Source organism: Hakea prostrata, chromosome 1 (assembly GCF_041222555.1).
Source record: "Hakea prostrata isolate BN-2017 chromosome 1, UWA_Hpros_2, whole genome shotgun sequence".
NCBI classification, from domain to species: Eukaryota; Viridiplantae; Streptophyta; class Magnoliopsida; order Proteales; family Proteaceae; genus Hakea; species Hakea prostrata.
Genome location: NC_142600.1, coordinates 76,765,525 through 76,785,239, shown reverse-complemented (window position 1 = coordinate 76,785,239; position 19,715 = coordinate 76,765,525). Strand labels below are relative to the sequence as shown.

Sequence of the window (19,715 nt, the reverse complement as noted above, 5' to 3'; positions counted from 1 at the left end):
TTGTACAATTATGTTGAGTATGACTCATGCTTCACATATTGTTGCAGACGGACACGTGTCCCGATCTTAGAGGCCCTATGTCACCTTGGCAAAAAGCGAACGAAAAATCGGCGAAAAACAAACGAAAGGCTGTTATATATGGTGAATTTAATGATATATTGCCGATTTTAGTGTATAAGTCGTGTCGCCCCCAGCGACACGTCGAAATGTCGCCCCGTGTCGGCGATACGAGAAACCATGGTCGTAACAGTATCACTCGGTGCTATTGATTTTTTTTTTTTCCGTGAAGAATTGAAGAATTATATTGTAAACCGATATATTTATTTATTTTTTTTAAAAGGGGATATGGAATGGTTTCAAATTTTTTTTGGAAAGAAAATGTTTTCAAAATTAAGTGTGCGTTGAATAACATATTTTTTCGAAATAATTCTTCTGTTGTTGTGTTCTATGAGAATCTGCTCTGCAACTCCTTGCCTTCCTACATGGTGAGTTCGAAATGCACTTCAGCACACGATTCCGACTGTTCATCGCCGTTGATCTATCTCTGCTTTTATTTTTTCTTTGTTTCAGGCAAGTCTGTGAGATCCATAAGCGGTTGAAGCACGAATTTCATGCACCCTTTTGAACTGCTTCAAGGAGTGATCAACCAAATCGAAGGTAACTGAGTTTTCTTTTTGTCTCATACATATATCGTTCAATCCTGATGTCTGTTTGGATGCCCTAACGAACGATAATCTTTGGAATGTCAAACCTGATCATGCCTCTGCCGCTTCATTCCCTGAGTTGCTTCTTTTCCGTGCCCTCATCTCTGAGCAGTGATGTTTACTTTGAAGATTCAGGCACGTTGTTGTGATCCAAGTTTTGTAAACGCTAAAATACTTAATATTTTGGAGCTATTTCAACCGTTATCTTTCTTGTGGCCTCAAACATACTTGCTACTTCTGCATATTCAGGCTCTAGCTGATGTAATGTATGAACTTTGCTCGTCGTTTCTCGTTTTTCTATGAACATGCTCAACAACGTGCTGTTTGCTTTCATGTTTGTCACCATTCTGTGATGGTTTGTTTTAAATTTTGGACAATGGAAGACGTCCCATTAATTTTTCTTCTTTCACTGCAATGCCCCCTATTTATGCAAATGGAATATTGTAGGTACGTTGAAAAATCTGGCATGCTGTTTAGAGGAGATTGTCCTTTTTCGTGCAGTTAATCGAGGGTTGTATCTCAAACGGGTGAAAGAGAGATGAAAGGAGAGTGGAAACTGCTTTCTAGGTTTAGTATGTGTATGTAGGTTCAGAGTATTACTCTATATTGAAGGGAAATATCTGGTATCTAGGAGCTAAAATAGGTGCTGTGCAGCTGGAGTTTTTTTGGGTAGGAGACTGGTCATTCATCAGAATGGGAAAGCAAGGGTGTTGAACAAGTCTCAGACAACCCAAGAGTGGAGGGATCCCACTCTACCCTGCCTGAACAGGATATAGCACTTCTGGCCAGGGAGTCAGCTAAGCTGTTAAGTTCCCTGGGAATAAACACAAAAGAAATTGGGGCTACATAAGAAGAAAACGTAAACACATCTTGAATAATGCCCATTAGGTCCACATTCGCTTGGGCCTGACCATTGAGGAGTTTCATAAGTTCTAGACAGTTTGATTCGAATTCTGGGCCCGACCAATCTTCAGCAACACAATGAAGGAGCCCTGCGCGAATGGCATGACCTCAACTTGTTGGGGAGTATCAAACTCCATTGGTTCAGAAATGGCTGCCTTGATGTTGCCTTCTACGTCCCTGATGATGAAACCCACTCTTTTGCCTTTTTGAAGAGCTGTGTCTGTACTCACTACTCACTCTGAGATTGTTACCCTTTGGGGGTGACCAATTCAAGGAAGTAGCCGGTTTCTTTACCCATTTTTCCACTAGAGTGAAGTGTGCTAAACTCATTGAATGCCTTCTTGCTATCTGAATTACTTAAAGTGGAGACCAAACCTTATTGTTAAAGATTAGATCATTTCAAGCTTGCCATAATGTCCAGCAAATGAAGGAACTCAGGCCTGCAATCTCCTTTCTTCAGTTTGTATCCGTGCTTGGGTGGGAAGACCAAACTAGTATGAATTCATCAAGGTGGTTGCTGTCATCTTTAGGAATGAAGGGAAGTTCTGAGGCAAACCAAGCTGCCCTAGCTAGTGGGCATTCCATTAGAACATGTTCAGTAGTTTCATCAGCAAGACCACATCTTGGGCATTCAGCATTGGGAATAATATTTCTTTTGTTAAGGCCAGATGCTGTAGCTAATCCTTGAACACAGCAACCCCTCCACAGGAACTCCTTAATCTTTGGCAGTGTCTTGCACTTCTAGAGTGCTTTCCATGGTTGTGATTGAACCCTATGACCTTCCCTTGTTGTTTGATCTTCAGCTTCTCTTTCATTGCATATGAAATGGTGGCCTGACTTAGCCAAATACTGCCCAGTTTTGGAACCCCAAATCTTAGTATCATCTAAAGCAAAAAGACCAAGCTTGATTTTGAGTATGGCCTGAACATCTTCTGGGTGAAAGTGGGCTTGAAGAACATCAAGTTTCCATGTTCTAGAGGTTTTTTCACTTAGGTTCTCAACCTTGGGTATTGGGTGAGGATCCAGTGGAGGGAATTTTGTAGTAAAGTCTGGATTAGAAGGAATCCATTTTGTCTAATCTGATTTCCCTTTCCCACCACCCAAAGTAATCCCTTCCCTTAGGGCCTATTTGGTTATTTGAATCCCTGGATTCATAAATCGGAGATTTATACTTGTTTGGTTGTAAAACATCCCTAGATTCATGAAATCCAGGGATTTCACTTTTCCCCCCTAAAAATGTGAATTAAGCCATTCTTGGGTATTGGGTGAGATCCATAGATTCTACCCTAAGTATAAAATGGGTGAAATTTGTGGATTCACGCGGAGTAACCCGATGGAACTCTACAAACTTCAATAGATTTGAGGCTAACCAAACAGTTAATTTCTTGAACCATGAATCCATAGATTTGAAATCCCATTTCATTTCAAATCCTTGGATTCATGTAACCACACAGGCCCCCAAATCTAGCTTGGTGAAGGCCCTAGTGTAGCACTGTAGCTTCCATAAAGCATGTATTAGGGAAGTAGATTTTCTTCAAGGTAGATGCCAATAAAGCCTTAGGATTCTTCCACACCTTCCAAGCTAGGTTTCCCAGCAGTACTATATTTTGAATTTCAGGGTCTCTAAATCCAAGGCCTCCCATGCCCTTAGATCTACACATCTTCTTCCAAGATCCCCAGTGTAGCTTGAATACTTCATCAATATACCCCTCCTCCCCCCCCCCCAAAAAAAAAAAAAAAAAAAAAAAAAAATCAAATTTAGATGCCTTCTTCCGTTGCTCCTTATGGTGGTTCTTGGGGGAGATAAAAATGAGCTGCTGCATATGAATTTGAAGCAAGAATTACTGATCTAATAAGAACATCCTTACCAGCTTTAAAGAGCAGCTGAGAAGCCCACCTTTGGAATCTTCCTGATACCTTCTCTTTAATATCATTTAGGGGCCCCTTCTTGCTTCAATATATGTGAAGAATAGACCATGGTATTTTTTTGGTGCATGACCATATGGTGATTTCATGATCCTTGAAAACCCCTTCTTAAACTTCTCTGCTGTGTTTGGGCTGAAAATGATTGTTGTTTTAGAGTTGTTGATGCTCTGACCACTTGTCTTGCAAAATATCTCAATGCACCCTTTCAAATTGTGAATTTCTTCAGTCTTCACTTCCCCAAGGAGTAAGCTATCATCCATGAAGAGGAGGTGAGTTAGAGAGGCTGATCTACCTCTGATAGATACACCATGAATAAGACCTGTATTTTGGGCGTGGTTGAGGATGGCACTGAATCCTTGGGAACAAAATATAAGCAAAGCTGGAGACAAGGGGTCCCCTTGTCTAATGCCCCTCCCAGGAATAATGGACCCTCTAGGAGCACCATTTACAAGTATAGAATACGAAACAGAAGTGACAGCCCATGACAAGCTTAACCCATTGTGAGTGGAAACTCATTTTCAGCAAGACCCCTCTAAGGTATTCCTAGCTTGGGCTATCATAAGCCTTTCTAATATCTAATTTCATTGCTATGATCCTCTCTTTTATTTTTATTTTTTTATTCCTTAGTTTTTGATAATGGAAGAACTCCTGGGCAATCACCACATTATCAGATAAATGTTTGGAGGGTATAAATGCTGATTGGGTGGGGGAGATGAGGTCCTCCAGGATAGGCTTAATTCGGGTAGCTATGATTTTGGTCACAATTTTCACCACTATATTAGAAAGACTCGGTGGTCTATAGTGGTCCACTCTCTCAGGGTTATGAGGCTTAGGAATCAAGCATATATGAGTCTTATTCACTGGATGGGGAATAGTACCTGGTGTGAACACTTTTGTTACAAAAGCAATGACGTCTCCTTTCACCACTTCCATGTCTTTTTGGAAGAATGCAGGGGGTTATCCTTGTCCATTTGGGCCTGGTGACTTAAGAGGCGCCATCCTGAACAATGCAGCTTTCACTTCATTCTCTTTGGGAATTTTCAGCAGTGCTTCATTTTTCTTCAGAGAAACTGATAGATTAATGGAGCTGAGTACAAGCTGCAGGGCTTCTTCTTCAATTGATCTAACTTTGTGTAGACCTGAAAACGCCTTGTTGACCTCTGAGTAGATTTCCTTGGAATTTTAGGATCACTCCCCTGACTGAAGTTTTAGGTGAATAATCTTGTTTTTAATTCTATGTTGGAAGGTAATTGTGTGGAAGTGCCTAGTGATTTTGTCCTCACCAGCCAACCACATTTTTCTAGACTTCCCGCCTCCAGAGTATTTCTTCTCTGAGAAGTTGAGCCTCCAGCTCCTTTTTCACTACTTATTCCTTTGTTTGATACTTCGATTCACATGTGATGGAGGACAATTTTGAAGGTTTTCTAGCTCTTTCAGAAGTTTTTCAATTCTGGTTTGTATATGACCAAATTCATCTTTGTTCCATTTGATATAAGCTTGAGTACACTGCTGTAATTTCTGGTTCAGAATGGTTGAAGCAGTGCCTTAGTGAGGCTTGCTCCAGCTGTTGTCTGCTATCGTCTGACAGTTCAGGTGAGTGAACCAAGTTGCCTCAAACCTAAAGGGTTGTTTGCCCTCTGTCATGCTCCCCCCAAGTGTCAAGGATGAGTGGGAAGTGATTTGATCCAGTTGTAACTTTCACGTTCACCACAAACCAAGTAACTGAGCAACCAATCAGGATTTCAAAGAGCCCCAACCAGCTTCACTTTGATGTTAGCATGGCCTTTCCTTTGATAACTCCAAGTGTAATTTGGTCCAACGTATCGATGTCCATTAATTGACATTTCTCTGACAGGTCTCTGAATGCTCTGGAATCGCTGGTGCCTGCTGTTGAACCTCCACATTTTTTTCCCAAGAGAGGTGAGAGTTGTAATCTCCTATGCATAACCATCTGTCCTTTTAGATTTCACAGGATCTTCATATACCCATGTAATATGACAAGGAGGTTCTGATCTAGAAGAAACTGTAGTGTTGATGACCCTGTCATTGGCTATATCAACATCAACTTGAACATTGCTTGACCAGAAAAGGGCCAAACCTCCCCTTGTTCCTATTGGGTCCACACAGAATTATGAAGAGAAGCCTAAAGATTTGCATAATTTCTGTATTTTTTTCTTCGAGCATCTAGTCTCCATTAGGAGGAGTAGTCAAGGCTTTGAGGTCTTTAGTATATACCTCAGAGATTGAACTGTCAAGGTCCCTCCCAACCCTTGACAGTTCCAGTTTGTGTAAATCATGACTCCCCTTGGGGCTGTTCCTTCCCAGCCACCAAGGGGTCTTTGCAGTGAAAAATGATCGGGTTGAGAATATACCATGATCTGGTTTGCTTCGTCTGTTTCATAGCTTTGATGTCTCTGTCTCTTAGCTCTTTCTTTGATGGTAAAGAGCCTCCTGGTCTTGCTCTGAGAGTAGCCCCTGTCCTTTCTTTTTTCTCCTTACTCTGATTCATGCCGGAGGTTTCAGCAACTTTTCCCTGTTTTGTAGCCAAATTACAGGTAGCTTGGAACATCTGGATAGGTTCTGTTTGTATGGGCTGTGGGTCAACCAAGCTATCTGGGTGCTTCTCGTGAAGCTGCAGATTTTGGGGGTTCAGGTTAATAGGAGATTGGTTATTGGGAGTAGGGTCAGATAGAGGTTGTAAGTCCAGCTGGTTTTGACTTTGGATGGGTGGTATACCTGGAAGACAAAGGGTGGGTTCAGTGGTTGTCTGAGACAAATTAATGTTGGTCAGCATAGGGAGAAGGGAGGGGATAGAAGAGGATTGGTCAGGGTTTTGATGCTGGTGGTCATATAGGGAAGATAAAATGTGCAAAGTAGCCTCAGATGGCTGGGTAGTGTTGGTAGAGGTGTTGTTGCTTGGATTGGGTAATTGGTGTGCAGGGGTTGGCTTGTCGAGTTGGGCAGGTTCTTTTGATATGATTGGCTGGGGAGTTGGGTTGTGTACCTGGGGTATGGGACTTTTCCTGGTACAGGATATATGTTGGGATTGAGCATCATAAAATGTAGGCTGTGTACTGACATGCTGCATGTGGTTTGGGTTTGGGGTAAATAGGTGTGTGACATGGATTAGGGGTGCAAGGGGGTTGGGTGTATGCTGGGCTTCATGGTTGCTAGCTCTGTTAGGTTTTTGAGCTCCTTCTCGCCTGTCCTCAGTATGATGCTAAGTTTGAGTGGTGGAATTGAGTTGGTCAATAGTCAGCGTAGGGTATTTTCAAGCACTCTTTGTGGAGAGGGTTGAGCACGAGGAAAGGTTCCATAAGGGGTGAGGCTGAACTCCATGCAGTTAGTAATATCCTTGCAGCCATGACTGACCTGATGTTTTCTTTCAGCTTTATAAAGGGCATTGCACCTTCTATCCTCATTGCCTATGATGCCACAGTAATAGCAATATAGGGGCAATCTTTCATACCTTATCTCAGCTACCATCTCCTGTCCTGATCTTTTTTGAATTGTGCTTGATTGTTTGAGAGGAACTCTGATATCCAGCATGATTCTACACCATATGAAGGGCCTTGTGGAACCTTGGTAGTGAGTGTTAACTGTAGCACATTGGGGTCACCCACTTTGCCTGCTAGTCTCAGGCCTAGTTCGTACAGTAGTTTTTGGGGGAGATCGTGTATTTGAATCCAAAATTCACTGGTATTGAAGCTCCATAACCCATCTTCCTTCCAGGTGTCTAAGACCAAAAGATTACCTGCAACACTCCGTTGGGGCTCCTCCTTTGACATTCTTGACATCCATGGTGGTTGAACTGGAATAGGAAGCAGCCAGTGTCCAGTTGAGAAACTTCAACGCCATGATCTAGGTTCCAGATTGAGACCAAACACTCAGTCAAAGCTTGTTTTCTATAGGGTCTACCCTCTAGAACTCTTCCAATCTGAGTTAGTTCAGCCTTCTGTTCAATCAGCTCTTCAAGTTCATCATTGAGCACAAAGGCTTTGATGTTTGATTGGTATTTGTATTCTGGTCTTTGGGGGGGGGGGGGGGGTTATTGTGGTGTCTGGGGCAGAGCAAGAGAGAGTTACAGTTTTCCATTGCAGATGTACAGGTAGAGTGGGAGAAACTGGAGTAAACAACTCAACAGAGAAAGAAGAAGAAGCAGGAAAGGGAAGTCAAGCAGAGGAACGAGCTGGAGAAGAGACTGGTGAACACCCTAGCAGGAGGGGAGTAACGAGCTGATGGTCTGTGCAGCTGGAGTTGATCCTTGAGCTATGGGGTTAAACATAATGTCTCAAAGGAAGCTCAAGGATCCACCAATGCTTAAAGGCAAAAGGAACTTAGCAATAAATTCATGTTCTGACTGATGAGAAGAAGACTTACTTTCAATGTTTAATCTGTTCAAGTCACCACCAGCACTTTTGCTGATTCTTGCTGTTAGCGTGTTGCAATGGGTGATTCAGCCAACTCTTATAATCGATGAATCGGACCAAGTCATGATTCCTGAACTGATTCAGGGTGATTCTCTTCCAATTCCAATCTGAAGCCTCCTTTACAGATCCTGTTCCTGATTCCGAATTTTAATGGGTTGGTGGTGGCTTGGTTAGAATTGCAGCATGCCATAAGACTAATGGAACACTTCTCATCCCATATCCTGTGCTGCTCTTCATCTCCATTGACTTATCAGAATCTCTTTCTGACTCTGTGTTTCCTCCTGCTATTTTGAGACAAGCTATTGTTCTCAGATTGTCCCAGACACAAAGTATGATTTCTTGATTCTTGTTTTGTTTGGCGGTGGTGAAACAGAATCCAGTTTGCAACTTCTCACAATTTTTTCTTCTTTTTATCTGTTTCTCTCTTTGCATATCTAAAACTTTTACTTCTTTTATCTACTCCTTTTGTGTCTCTCTTACTGGGAGATAGTAAGACATTTCAGTTGCTATCTGGTCTGGGGAGCGGTGGGAGACTGTCACAATCCATCAATGTAGGGGACATTGTTGAAGTTTACGTAAGGTTTATTTATTTATTTCTATTTGGTGATTTGGATGCTCTATGGTGGGATGGCCTCAGTGATGAGGAAATGCTCCACAAATGTTGTTTATACATAATTGCTTTGATTAAATGCATATGAACTGCTTGATAAAAATGCACGGGACATAGTTTTCTGCTTTCTCTGAGTCTATTGAAGGATTTCATAAAATAAACAGTTTCGATTTCCTTGTTCTATTTGTAGTTAGAAATACAGCTTATTTTATTCTGCTATGGCTTAAAAGTCTTCCAGCCAAGACATCTGATGATATCAGTTAGGAGACTTAAGTTTTGAAAATTAATTTTAAATCTGCTTTATTTGGAAAATGTTCATAAATTGACTCCTCTAGCAGTTATGCCAGTGTTATATGACAAATGGTGATGGAATTAGAAAATTTGATTTCTTTAATCAGTTGAATTACAAGGTAATGTAGGAATAGAAAGTAAGATTAGTCCGAATTACAAGAGTACGTAAGACTAGAAAAGTAAGGTTGGTGCCAATTACAAGAGAATGTAGGAAAAGAAGTTATGGCTGGTGTCTATTATAATTACTTAAGTTATGAACTGCATACCAAAGAACACGGCAGCAGATCGAAAACCCTTTGACCTGAAGAGCTCAGAATTAGTTGGTTGGTGAAGCAAAAGAGTTAGAGAAGAAGAGAGAAGATTGAAAGTGTAATGTCTTGTCAGAGTGATGGAGGGCCTCATTTATTCATGATGAAGATTACAAATGAAATAGGGGGCCCTTAATCACCTGTGATTTTTCATCTTGCTCTTGCAGGCAGCCATTTAGGAAAAAAATGTCTATAGTGTGGATTCAGTTTTGAAGGGTTACTCTCACTGTTTCTCTGAGTTGTATGATTTTCTCCCAGCCTGCCTCTGAACCAGGGCATCCTTTCTTTAATGTGGAATGAAGATGTGTATTCAACTGATTACTTGTTTTTGTTGAATGTGCTGATAGATATACAGGACTGGTTGAGTGAACCAGATAAATGGAATGTGTGGTTCAAGGAATTATAGAAACACAGGTGAGTAATAGTGCTTATCTTTTTTCCATTGTCTTTTGCTTTTTTGTAATTCTTAATGTAACAACAACAATGCAGCAAGAAGCCTTTTCCCAACTAAATGGGGTTGGCTGTTAGTAAAGATTCAGATACAATTTTTACAAAAATAATTGCAGTTTCTAGTTTAGCTACTATATCGGTGTCAAAAGATCAATTTCTGATTATTGAGTTAATTGCAAGCTATTCTAGTAGAAAGGCCCGGCCTATCATGATCCTTCAAAGGACCATGCTGTTTCCACTTGCAAGTTCTAACATTTGGGGTTTCTCTTGCAGCATGTTGAAGCTTTGGAGGTTCTACTCCAGGGCCTTTGTGGTGTTCCCAAAGAGCCACTTAGGATCCATGAGTTGTGCCTCAAAAGTGCACCAGGTCTTGGTAAGTTCACAAACAACAAATTCAGCCACCTTTACCTGTTAGTTTTTATTTTAATGTAGTCATGAATCATCCACTGTGTTCCCATCTGATTGACTTCTTTAATGATCATATTAACTCGGATACTGTCCTTAGCACTGCTCTGTCCACTGTTACTGTATGTCTACACTTGGTGGCTACTAAGATGTTTCTTCTCCTTCCTATTCCAGGAGTGGTAGCGTCAGAGGTTCGACTCTTGTGTGATCTGGAGCAGCAGCCTGAGCCCACTTGGTACGATCTCAGGTTCATCTTGATTTCACATCAAAATTCGCATTTACACTGAAAATCTATTACAATGCAACTTCTTAGGACTGTCCGACATGTTGGGGGAGCCATGAGAGGTGCTGGTGCTGAGCAAATTTCTGCCCTGGTGAGAACTGTGGTGGAAAGCAAAGCTAGCAAGAGTGTGTTGCGCTATTTTTATGCTCTTGGGTACAAATTGGACCATGAGCTCCTAAGGGTGGGGTTCGCCTTCTATTTTCAAAGGGTTGCAAAGCTTACTGTTACTGTTACTTCAGTTAATAAGATTCCTAAGCTATATGCAATTGATGATGCTGTGCCTGTGACTCCTGGTATCCAACTAGTTGAAGTGACGGCCCCTGCATCTTCTGAAAACTACACTGAAGTTGTTGCCGCAGTTACATCTTTTTGTGAATATCTTGCACCGTAAGAGCTCCTCTTCTCCTTTTTTTTTTTTTTTTTTTGCATTTAAATTTTTTTCTTTTGCATTTAAAAAAGATTTCTTTTGCATTTTGATTAAAAGAGGGCTTGATCCAGCCTCTACAGACTGACCTACTACCAAATGTTCTATATTCACAAAGGTTGGCAGTGTCTGGTGAAACCATGATGACATCATAGGTTTGATTATGACCATATGATCTGTTATCTTTGTTGCTGCAGTTTCATCTTTTCACGAGAACCTTGCACAGCTAAGAGCTCTTGTAGCCTTTTTTTCTTTTAAAATAAAAAAAAATAACGAAGAGAAGGGCTTCATTGACCCTCTGTGGACTGACCTCTCCACGAATCTGTACAAGGATTAGGACTGTGTCTGGTTAATCAGGATGACATCATATTTTGATTAACAATGTGATCCCTTCTCTGGTATATGGTCTGAGATACACATGGTAAATTCAGAAGATCATGAAGGGATCATTATATGGTAGAAATCTCATTACAGGATCCACTAAGATGGCTCTTGAGCCTTTATATGTATCTCTGTTCTAGTGAAACATTCATGTCACTGAAACTTTAGTATGGGGTGTTCTTGTTTCAGGCTCCTACACCTGTCAAAACCAGGCGTCACGATGGGGGTTGTTCCTACTGCTGCTGCTGCCGCTGCATCTCTCATGTCAGGTGGTGGGGGAAAAAGCTTATAGCGCTTTCTTTTATCCAGAAGGTGGATCTTCAGCTCTGGTTCTTCCCTACTTGATCCATCCATTAGCTCGTCTTGATGGATGATTCAACAACAGGCGCGTTGGCTTCTGATTATTGAAGTTGTCCATATTTCTTGTTACCCTTAACTATATGATACCATTAACTTAGTTTTCGAGGTGGCATTGAGTTGAAGGTGTACTTCAATCAAATTGGCGTTAGGAAATGTTCAGGGTATTTGGGATATGAGTGGTGGAATACATTATATGTAGTTGTAAGCTTTTCCTTTCATATGAAATGCATTGCTGATTATGAAAAAAATTATGAATGAAGAAAAATTTCAGCGACTCTATGAATTAGTGCATATAGATGTGATTAAGAATTCCATTCAGGTTTAGGTTTTGAACGGAATTCCTGGTGCTGGAAAATGCTAGTACCTCACTCTTTTCTCCCAGAATCTCTCACCCGATCGGCTTGCATCAAACAATCACGGCCTTGAAAACCTCAAAAAAGGAAAAACAAATAATAGTAATTAAATAAAGAAAAATCTTAGAGAAAATAATTGGTAAAAAGTGAAGATAGGGTGTACCAATATAGGTTTCCCATGTATTTATACCCATTTAGAAGAATTTATGTGATAAAATAACTATATGAATATCATTTGAGTATCACTGAATTCGTCTTAAAATTGATAGGATGTTATCCAAATTCATCCAAAGATGATAAGATGCAAACATGGCATCACCACCATTTGATCAGTTTACACCCAGAAGTATAGACACCACAAAATTATGCTAAATTATTAATGATGCTTCAAATTATATCTTAAATTTATACAATAATACATTTCGTTAACAAATTCTGTTAAGTTACGGTTAGATAATTTCATAATTCCTAAATTATCCTTAATTTATTGGGACTTTACAATGTTACCCTTAATCTCTTGTGACTTGATGGTGTTGCTCTTATTAAAACAAAATACTAAATTTCATTTTTATTGTTCCTCCATAAATTCCTTTAAGTATGGCATAATATAATTAAGAGTATATTTTGTCATTACCTCTAACCAATTAATGGCTTTAACAGAAAAAAAGGATTGGTTGCCAAGTCGACATACTTCTAGGATGTTTGTTTTTTATGCACAATTTTCTTAGGATGTCCCTACAATTTTACAGAAAAACCTAATGATGTCCAAATCTAAGACCTTATTAGACTTTTTTTTTTTAGGTTGCAAAAATAGGGGATGCAGTAGTGGTGACCTTCGGCCCCTGCTACACAATGTTCGGACTTTTGAGTTCGACCCATGCAAGCATTAGTCTTGTGAACTACAAGTGTAAGCATTAACCCAATTAGCATAGCCCCACCAGAGGCTTAATATAGTCCATAAAACCGTTAACAATCCCATGCCCAGGTTAAAGAGCACACAATTGTCTATGTAGAAAATCGATGAACAAAAGGGATTCGAACTTGGGACATGACTTTGTTAGACTTAGTGTCTCTACATAGGAGATTGTCACCAAGTGTTAAAGTATTATAACATAGATTATTACATGTATTAGTATGAGACAAATAGTGAAACTGTTGTGATTCACTAGCACAGTGACGACTCATGACAAGAAAACCCTAGAAAATAATATGAGAGTTTTTCGAAGAGGCATGATTTTAATTTTGCTTTTGAACTATATGGGACTGAACGTAGTTGTAGATCACCTAGCAAAGAAGACTTGCTCGGTGATGAATGTGCGAGTTGGCCCATTTCCACTCCTTGGTTGCTGAATTATTTGAAATTCTATTTCCTCAACTTTAAAGTCTCAATAAAAAAATTTTGGCTAAAAAAAGAGTAAAAAAGAAAAAAGAAAAAAGAGAGGAAAACATAAGGAACGATTAATTGATCAAACAAGACGGCTGCATCATTGAAGTTCCTATCCCTGCAAATCGTCTGTCAAGTACGAACCTACTGCTACTCCGGTAACGTTGACGTCGAATCGCTCGTCCCTCTTAATCTCCTGCTTTCCCTTCTTCAAATTCTCATGCGGAAGAAGTTTAGAACTGACATGCCTTTCTGTATTATTCAGGTCATTCAGGTTTGCGCAGGGTGTCAATTTTTAGGTTTTTGTTTCTGTGCAACCAGAAACGAATTGAAGAAGAAAACAAAGACTCGAACTTCCTGAGGGGTTTGGTACCATAATTCGTACCTTGATCCTAGGATTCTTGGAGATAATGCAACTCACTCTCGAGTTCGGGTAAGGTTTTTTTTTTTTGCCGTTGTTTTCAGCTTGTTCCAAGTTTCTATGCTTTGAAACCCTATCAGGGTATGCGCGTGCAATTCATACTTTGATTCCTTGAATCCAAATCCTCAATCTGTGTGTATGTTGTCTAGTTCTGCGCTTATCTTTGTGGATTTTGTTAATGACGATACCCTACTCTATTGAGGAGGTTGATTCTTCTCATCCACGGCGAAATTCTTGCAGTTCATTTGGGGGGATTTTGGGGGATGGGGTAGAAATCACTTTATTGCATAGAGGGAGTAGAGAAGAGGACAGACTCTACTAACATGGCGGAGTGGTTTTCACGCTGTTTCATATGAACACAGCCAAAGGGGAAGAATAAACGAAATAAACACAGCCCCGTACCCTAAAACAGCCATACCAGCGCCATTTTCAATTACCATTAATACGAGAAACTAAAATTTCTCATTTTTGAGAAAGAAATGAATTCCTACTGGATTTCTTCCGGTAGATGATGGAGGCCTCTGTAACATCCATCTTGATGTCTCTTACAATTAAAGTTTTCAGGACCTTTTTTTTCTTCTGACAAAATCGTAAGATTTTATCTCCATCCATAGACAAGAGTTGGTAAAGTGCCAGTTTGCTGATTGAACCAACAGGATCTCTTGATGCCACCGAAAAAGCTTTGGACACAACTTGACAATGCTGGACTAGTCATACGAAACATAATCGGCATGCCTAAAATCCTTGGATTAGATGTATTTGAGTCAAATTTGGCACTTTTAAAAATATAATGTCATAAAAGGCATCTTTTTTCCCCAGCCCCGTTCTTCAATCTGGTGGCCTCTGGCACCTCAACTGAAGCTTCATGGTTATATGACTCTTAAAGATTTTCTTAGTAATAGGTTATGTGCAAGTTTGTTTGTTCAGTACATGTTATGTTTAATGTTGCAGAGTAAAATCTTTCCTGTAGCATCTCAAATTTAATAGAACAATGTCCATAGACATCATGAAGGAAGCTCCTACCAAAGATAAAACTTTCTTAGCCAGGGAATTCACCGGGGTGTTGCCTATTCTAAGCTCCATCTGGAATGAGATACCGTGATTACTTGATTCTGTTTTGGGATTTAGCTTGCTGTCCTACTCCATGAATTAGACATGTTAAGGATAATAAAAGGAGATCCCATGCACAGGGGGCTGGGGGTGGTGGCAATTTTCCTATGCAACTGTACCTCATTAATTTTTGTTGAGAGGCTGTTTCGATCCCTTGACCTTAGGCTACATAGGGTAATATGAATAGATAATGGAGCAATTAACAATAGTTTTCTCTGTCCCTGTACCACCAACACCCCCCCCCCCCCCCCCCAAAAAAAAAAGGGAAAAGAAAAAGAAAAATGATGTGATGTAGTATCATTGGACATCATTTGCTTTCATCTTGTTATAGTAGTGGCTGCTCTAAATACAATAGTCTCCATAGATGCACAATTCGTTTGATATTATGAGTATTTCCCATTGTTGTTGGCTCGCTTGTATTTCTAGGATTTTGGGTCTCTGGTAGCTAGATCTTCCTCATTATCAGTCCTTTAATGTTGTTAACATGTTACCTTTTCTTTACGAATAATTTCTTGTTGTGTAATCTTTTTATTCAGTGGTGGACTTGAGCTTCTTTGCGACTCTATTAAGACCCATAAGGTTGATGTTGATATGCCTACTGGGGAACAGAAGGTAACAATATCTCATTAAAGCTTTTTTTAATGTTCTGTCAAATGTAAAAAGAGTCAACCGTTTTTATATTTAATCATTTAATCACCCCTATCATCTAGTTTGTATTCTATTATTTTCAGTTGTTTGCTTAAAGCCTCAAGCTAACTGCGATTTGACTTGTTCCTCTCAGTTGACAATGAGCAACTTGCTGTCTTGGGTTCGTACCAATTTGATAAAGGAGAGGCCTGAAATGTTCATGAAAGGAGATACTGTGTAAGTTCTGGGGAGTTTCCAACTTAATCTAATGTTGAAGTGAAAATTGATTACCATACATTCAATCCAAAGTCTTCTGTTCTTTGAGTTAATTGTGTTCTACCTGTTTTTGTTTCCTTTTATGCTCTGTTTTAGTTTCTTTTGACAGGATGTTGTTTTTCTTTATGTCACTGTGTGCAGGAGACCTGGTGTCCTAGTCCTTGTTAATGATTGTGACTGGGAGTTAAGTGGTCAGCTTGACACAACTTTGGAGGACAAGGATGTGGTAGTTTTTATTTCGACACTGCATGGTGGATAATACCATTAGGATTGTAACATGTAAACTCTCATACACACAAAAACATGGAAACTGGGGTTGTTGGGTAATGTTTGCATTCTACTCTAGTATTGAGATCTTAATTTTTGTAACCTTTTTTTTTTTGAGCCAATTGCAAATTGCATCTCTGTTTGGAAATTTCAGGAGAACTGTTGTTAGTGTTTCTTTAGATTTTCCTAGAAAAGAATCCTTCATATAATTTTACAGTGATTGGTTTTGTGCGTGCGTGAAGACCTTCAAATGTACAGGAAAAAAAAGGGAGTGATATTCACAAAATAAGACTAGCCTTGAAGCCTAATGAGTCCTTGATTCGTGGCATTCGTTTTGCAATTTGATTCATGGTGATACATCATTGTTTCCCAAACCGGTGAAGGAGGAAATTATGCTGAGCTACCTGTAATAGAGGACTCTTGTTCAATGCGAATTGTGAAGCTCTCAATTCAATTAAATTCTCATGTTCGGTTTACTTAGGACGTCTTGAATCTGAATGAAAATAACATAAAGCATCACCTGCTCAATCATAGAAAACAAAGATTGGGAAAACTGCAAATCATCAGATTTTGGATATGAGCCTGGTCTGGTGCCTCTCTTGAGTCTGGTGTTGGGATCATGGCTCGAGTGTCTTTAATTTAGGGCTGCTCAACCTTGATGATGATTATGCTTTGAAAAAACGTTGAATCAGGTGGATTTAAAGTACAACAGTCCCCTGATTAAGAGCTGTGTATCTCCACCGCTCCTTCTCTACAAAATCTGCATCAAGGAATTGAGCTATAAAAGCCCAGAGCCTGTAAGTGTCTTCGAAATTGACCAGGAAACCAATCGTAGCAGTTACAGCAGTTATCCCCAGTTCATCTATTCCTCTCCTTTTGTTTTCTGCCACTCCTGTTCCTTCATGGTTTCTTGTCTCTAAGACAGTCTCCTCTCCTTTGTACTTATCAGAAAACCATATATTTTGTAGGAAACCGTAGCTCAGAGAAATATTGCTTCTGTCTGCAAGCTTCTGTACAAGCACTGGTTCAATCTTCTCTCCTTTCCAGTCAAACACATTAAATGCCAAGGCAGGTCCTCTGTCAAATTTTACCTTTGGCCCATAGATTTTGATAAGGGGAAGTTCCTGCTCCGGATGATAAAGCTTCATGAGTGCATTTACAAGCCAATTAGTCAAGCATCTTGTTCTATTGCTGATGACTAAGAGCCCCAAAGAATCTGCATGATCCAAATACTTGCATTCGATTTCTAGTCTCTTGTCCATATGATTGGTATTGGTTTCTGTATACTCTGCTGGCAATACATCATTGGGCTTATCCATTTCAACGACTTCAGAGACTGAACCGTGCTGTAGTTCTTCCAATTGAATTCTCCGGCGTGAACTTGAAGATCTCTCCCCCAATCCATTACTCGCCTGAGATTGCAGAATTGGACCGGAGAATGACCTAATGGATGATAAATCATCTTCCTCGGATTCAAGCAAATATCTTTCTTGGGTCTGCAGATGACCATCCGAATCATCGGAAGGTAAATGAGATAGCTTCTTCGTTGGGACAAGTGTGACTACAAGGCCTATGCTCGTTCTGGCCATGGCAGAAACATCCAAGACAGAAGCACTTGATCTCTTGACAAAGAGACAACCAAAACCAGATGGGTTTTCCCCAAAGACCTTAAAGAAGGAGCAGATAAGGAAGTCAGGCCTGAACAGGGAGAGACCCAATGTATCCATGAACTTTGGTCCCAATGCAGAGGCGTCGAGCAAGATGTGCCACCCATTCTCTTGTGCCATGCTCATCCATAGATACGAGTATCGTCTTCCTGTCATCCTTGATTGCATCGGGAACATAAAAAGTCCTCTGTTCTTCTTTCGCTTGCTGACAATCATCTTCGTCAGTTTTTCAGGGTGAATTCTCAGGCTCGGCCATGAGAATTTGGCAGACATGACTTGGGCTCCTCGCTTCTGGGAGCTATCAATCATCGCTCGAACAGCCTCACTATCGTAGTCATACACATTAAGAAGCCTGCGATTTGATTGGAAAGGATAAGACTCTCCCAAAAGCTTGAAAGCAGATGCCCTGTTTGCAGTGAAAACCATGTGATAATCAGTGTCAGAGATGTTGAGGAAATCCATAATTCTCTTCTTGATCTTGGATTCTAGTTCCGATTCTTCACCACTGTCAAGTACCTGACATGGAGGAGTTGGGGGTTTGTATGAGATGTCAAAGAAGGGGAATTCAAGATTGTCAGGAGGAGGAGGAGGAGGAGGAGGAGAAGAAGAGGTTGAAGGAATTGAAGTGGTGTTTTGCTGCTGCGAATTAGAGAAGAGGCCAAAGCCGATGTAGTCGAAGCAGACGCGGTTGGAGAGGGAGAGATGGAAATAGTGTTGGGCTCTGATTTGATCTGCCTCATGCGTGTGGGAATAGTGTGGGTAAGCTGCTGAAAATCTAGCTAGAGCTTCTGGCAATGGAGGGAGAGATTCATGGTTTGTGAATTGGGTATTTGGCAAGAGAGAAGCAGCTGTGGCGGCATTAAAGTCCATGTGAGATGCAGTGACTATGTTGACCTGTTTAGTGGTGGATTTTGGAGCATCTGGTAATCCAAGTAAAGGGGATGTGAAGCAGCCATGAAAGCAAGCTTCAGATGCTTCTTTAATGCTAGCTGAGTGCATTTCTTCACTTCTCCTATTCTTAAGCTTCTTTGCAATCAATCTCCTTCCATGGTTTCTGGGTAAGAACCATAAACCACCAAGTGTGAAACGATTGAAGTGTCAAATGGTGTCATTTCACCGATCAACTCTAATCATATAAAGTCCAATCATCAATATATTACTGCAGAAGCAAAGGCAAAAGCAATGGCCCCCACTCTATTGGGTTTTTTCTTTTACCATGTGTTGAAGATCTACAGGGAAAGTTGAATTTTTGAGAGGAAGATGAAGCAAAAAAAATACATGGACCACCGAGCAGCTTCGTTGATGGAATTGTGACAGGGCAGGAATATGAACAACAGCAAGCCAATCCAAACCGAAATCGACAAGAGTTGGGTTTGTCAAGTTTCTTATGAAACAGTGTAAAAGCTGATATAGAACTGACCGAACGAAACCTTCTTCTTTGGGCTTGAGAAGTTGGAACGATAGAATTTGTCTCCTGCTCTCTCTCTCTCTCTCTCTCTCTCCCCTGTTTTTTCCTGTGTGGTTTGACCCTCATCTGCAATTCCTAACTTTCCTAATCTTGGTGACACGTTTTGGTTGCAACTTGCAAGCGATAGGGTAGTGTTCCTTTTCTTTCCCATATTTTAGTTTTAGGGTATAGGATACCATTATCTTTGAAAAAGCTTGAATCCTGCGCAGGATTATCAAACTAGAAATTTTGGTCGAAGATCTCGAAATTTCGACCGTTGATTTTGACAGTCGAGATTAAAATTTCGACCGAAATTCCGATCCTACCAGCCCAAAGTGAATGGCTTGATGGTCTGACCCAAGCAAGGTCCATTATCTTAGCTTTCTTGTTAGGGCGGATCCATTGGGGTCTATTTTGGTGGATAAGTTGTTCCATCATTAATATGTTAAAAAGGCTTAATTCAAATTGTTCTATTGACTTTAGAGTTTTTAGTACTTAGCATTTAGTATTAGAAATATCACTATATTAAGGGTTTGAATTTCCAAAAATGTTAATTAAGAGAAGGACTATTTGAAGTAGCTTGAAAGTTCAAGCTACTGAGAATGGTTGCCTGTTGTCTAGAGTAGACTAACATGGCATAGGATAGATTAAAGGGTTTGACTGAGTCAACTCCATCTATCAAATCTTC

The 19,715-nt window shown here is 40.2% G+C and overlaps 3 protein-coding genes across 3 annotated transcripts; 2 read left to right on the top strand and 1 right to left on the bottom strand.

Moving 5' to 3' along the window:
* Positions 1 to 337: 337 nt before the first annotated feature.
* On the top strand, positions 338 to 11,771 carry LOC149030194 (mediator of RNA polymerase II transcription subunit). Its single transcript, XM_089142516.1, has 7 exons — positions 338 to 485; positions 571 to 657; positions 9,520 to 9,586; positions 9,896 to 9,995; positions 10,202 to 10,262; positions 10,341 to 10,697; positions 11,305 to 11,771. Exons 3-7 carry the CDS (start codon positions 9,551 to 9,553, stop codon positions 11,405 to 11,407), a joined length of 657 nt encoding a protein of 218 aa, XP_088998642.1. The 5' UTR covers positions 338 to 485; positions 571 to 657; positions 9,520 to 9,550; the 3' UTR covers positions 11,408 to 11,771.
* Positions 11,772 to 13,264: 1,493 nt separating this feature from the next.
* Positions 13,265 to 16,140, top strand: LOC149030193 (ubiquitin-related modifier 1 homolog 2). The gene is made up of 5 exons (XM_089142514.1): positions 13,265 to 13,370; positions 13,478 to 13,645; positions 15,280 to 15,355; positions 15,525 to 15,607; positions 15,788 to 16,140. Exons 2-5 carry the CDS (start codon positions 13,623 to 13,625, stop codon positions 15,903 to 15,905), a joined length of 300 nt encoding a protein of 99 aa, XP_088998640.1. The 5' UTR covers positions 13,265 to 13,370; positions 13,478 to 13,622; the 3' UTR covers positions 15,906 to 16,140.
* A 404-nt stretch (positions 16,141 to 16,544) lies between these two features.
* Positions 16,545 to 19,046, bottom strand: LOC149030192 (uncharacterized). The gene has a single exon (XM_089142513.1). It carries the CDS (start codon positions 18,577 to 18,579, stop codon positions 16,612 to 16,614), a length of 1,968 nt encoding a protein of 655 aa, XP_088998639.1. The 5' UTR covers positions 18,580 to 19,046; the 3' UTR covers positions 16,545 to 16,611.
* Positions 19,047 to 19,715: the final 669 nt, after the last annotated feature.

What these genes read in the sequence shown, in the direction of transcription:
- LOC149030192 (XM_089142513.1), bottom strand. Translation starts at nt 18,579, where the DNA reads ATGCACTCAGCTAGCATTAAAGAAGCATCTGAAGCTTGCTTTCATGGC.
- LOC149030193 (XM_089142514.1), top strand. Translation starts at nt 13,623, where the DNA reads ATGCAACTCACTCTCGAGTTCGG. An exon ending in TGCCTACTGGGGAACAGAAG is followed by an intron (nt 15,356 to 15,524) that starts GTAACAATATCT and finishes TGTTCCTCTCAG; the next exon opens with TTGACAATGAGCAACTTGCT. An exon ending in TTCATGAAAGGAGATACTGT is followed by an intron (nt 15,608 to 15,787) that starts GTAAGTTCTGGG and finishes CACTGTGTGCAG; the next exon opens with GAGACCTGGTGTCCTAGTCC.
- LOC149030194 (XM_089142516.1), top strand. Translation starts at nt 9,551, where the DNA reads ATGGAATGTGTGGTTCAAGGAATTATAGAAACACAG. An exon ending in CAGCAGCCTGAGCCCACTTG is followed by an intron (nt 10,263 to 10,340) that starts GTACGATCTCAG and finishes GCAACTTCTTAG; the next exon opens with GACTGTCCGACATGTTGGGG. An exon ending in TTTTGTGAATATCTTGCACC is followed by an intron (nt 10,698 to 11,304) that starts GTAAGAGCTCCT and finishes TTCTTGTTTCAG; the next exon opens with GCTCCTACACCTGTCAAAAC.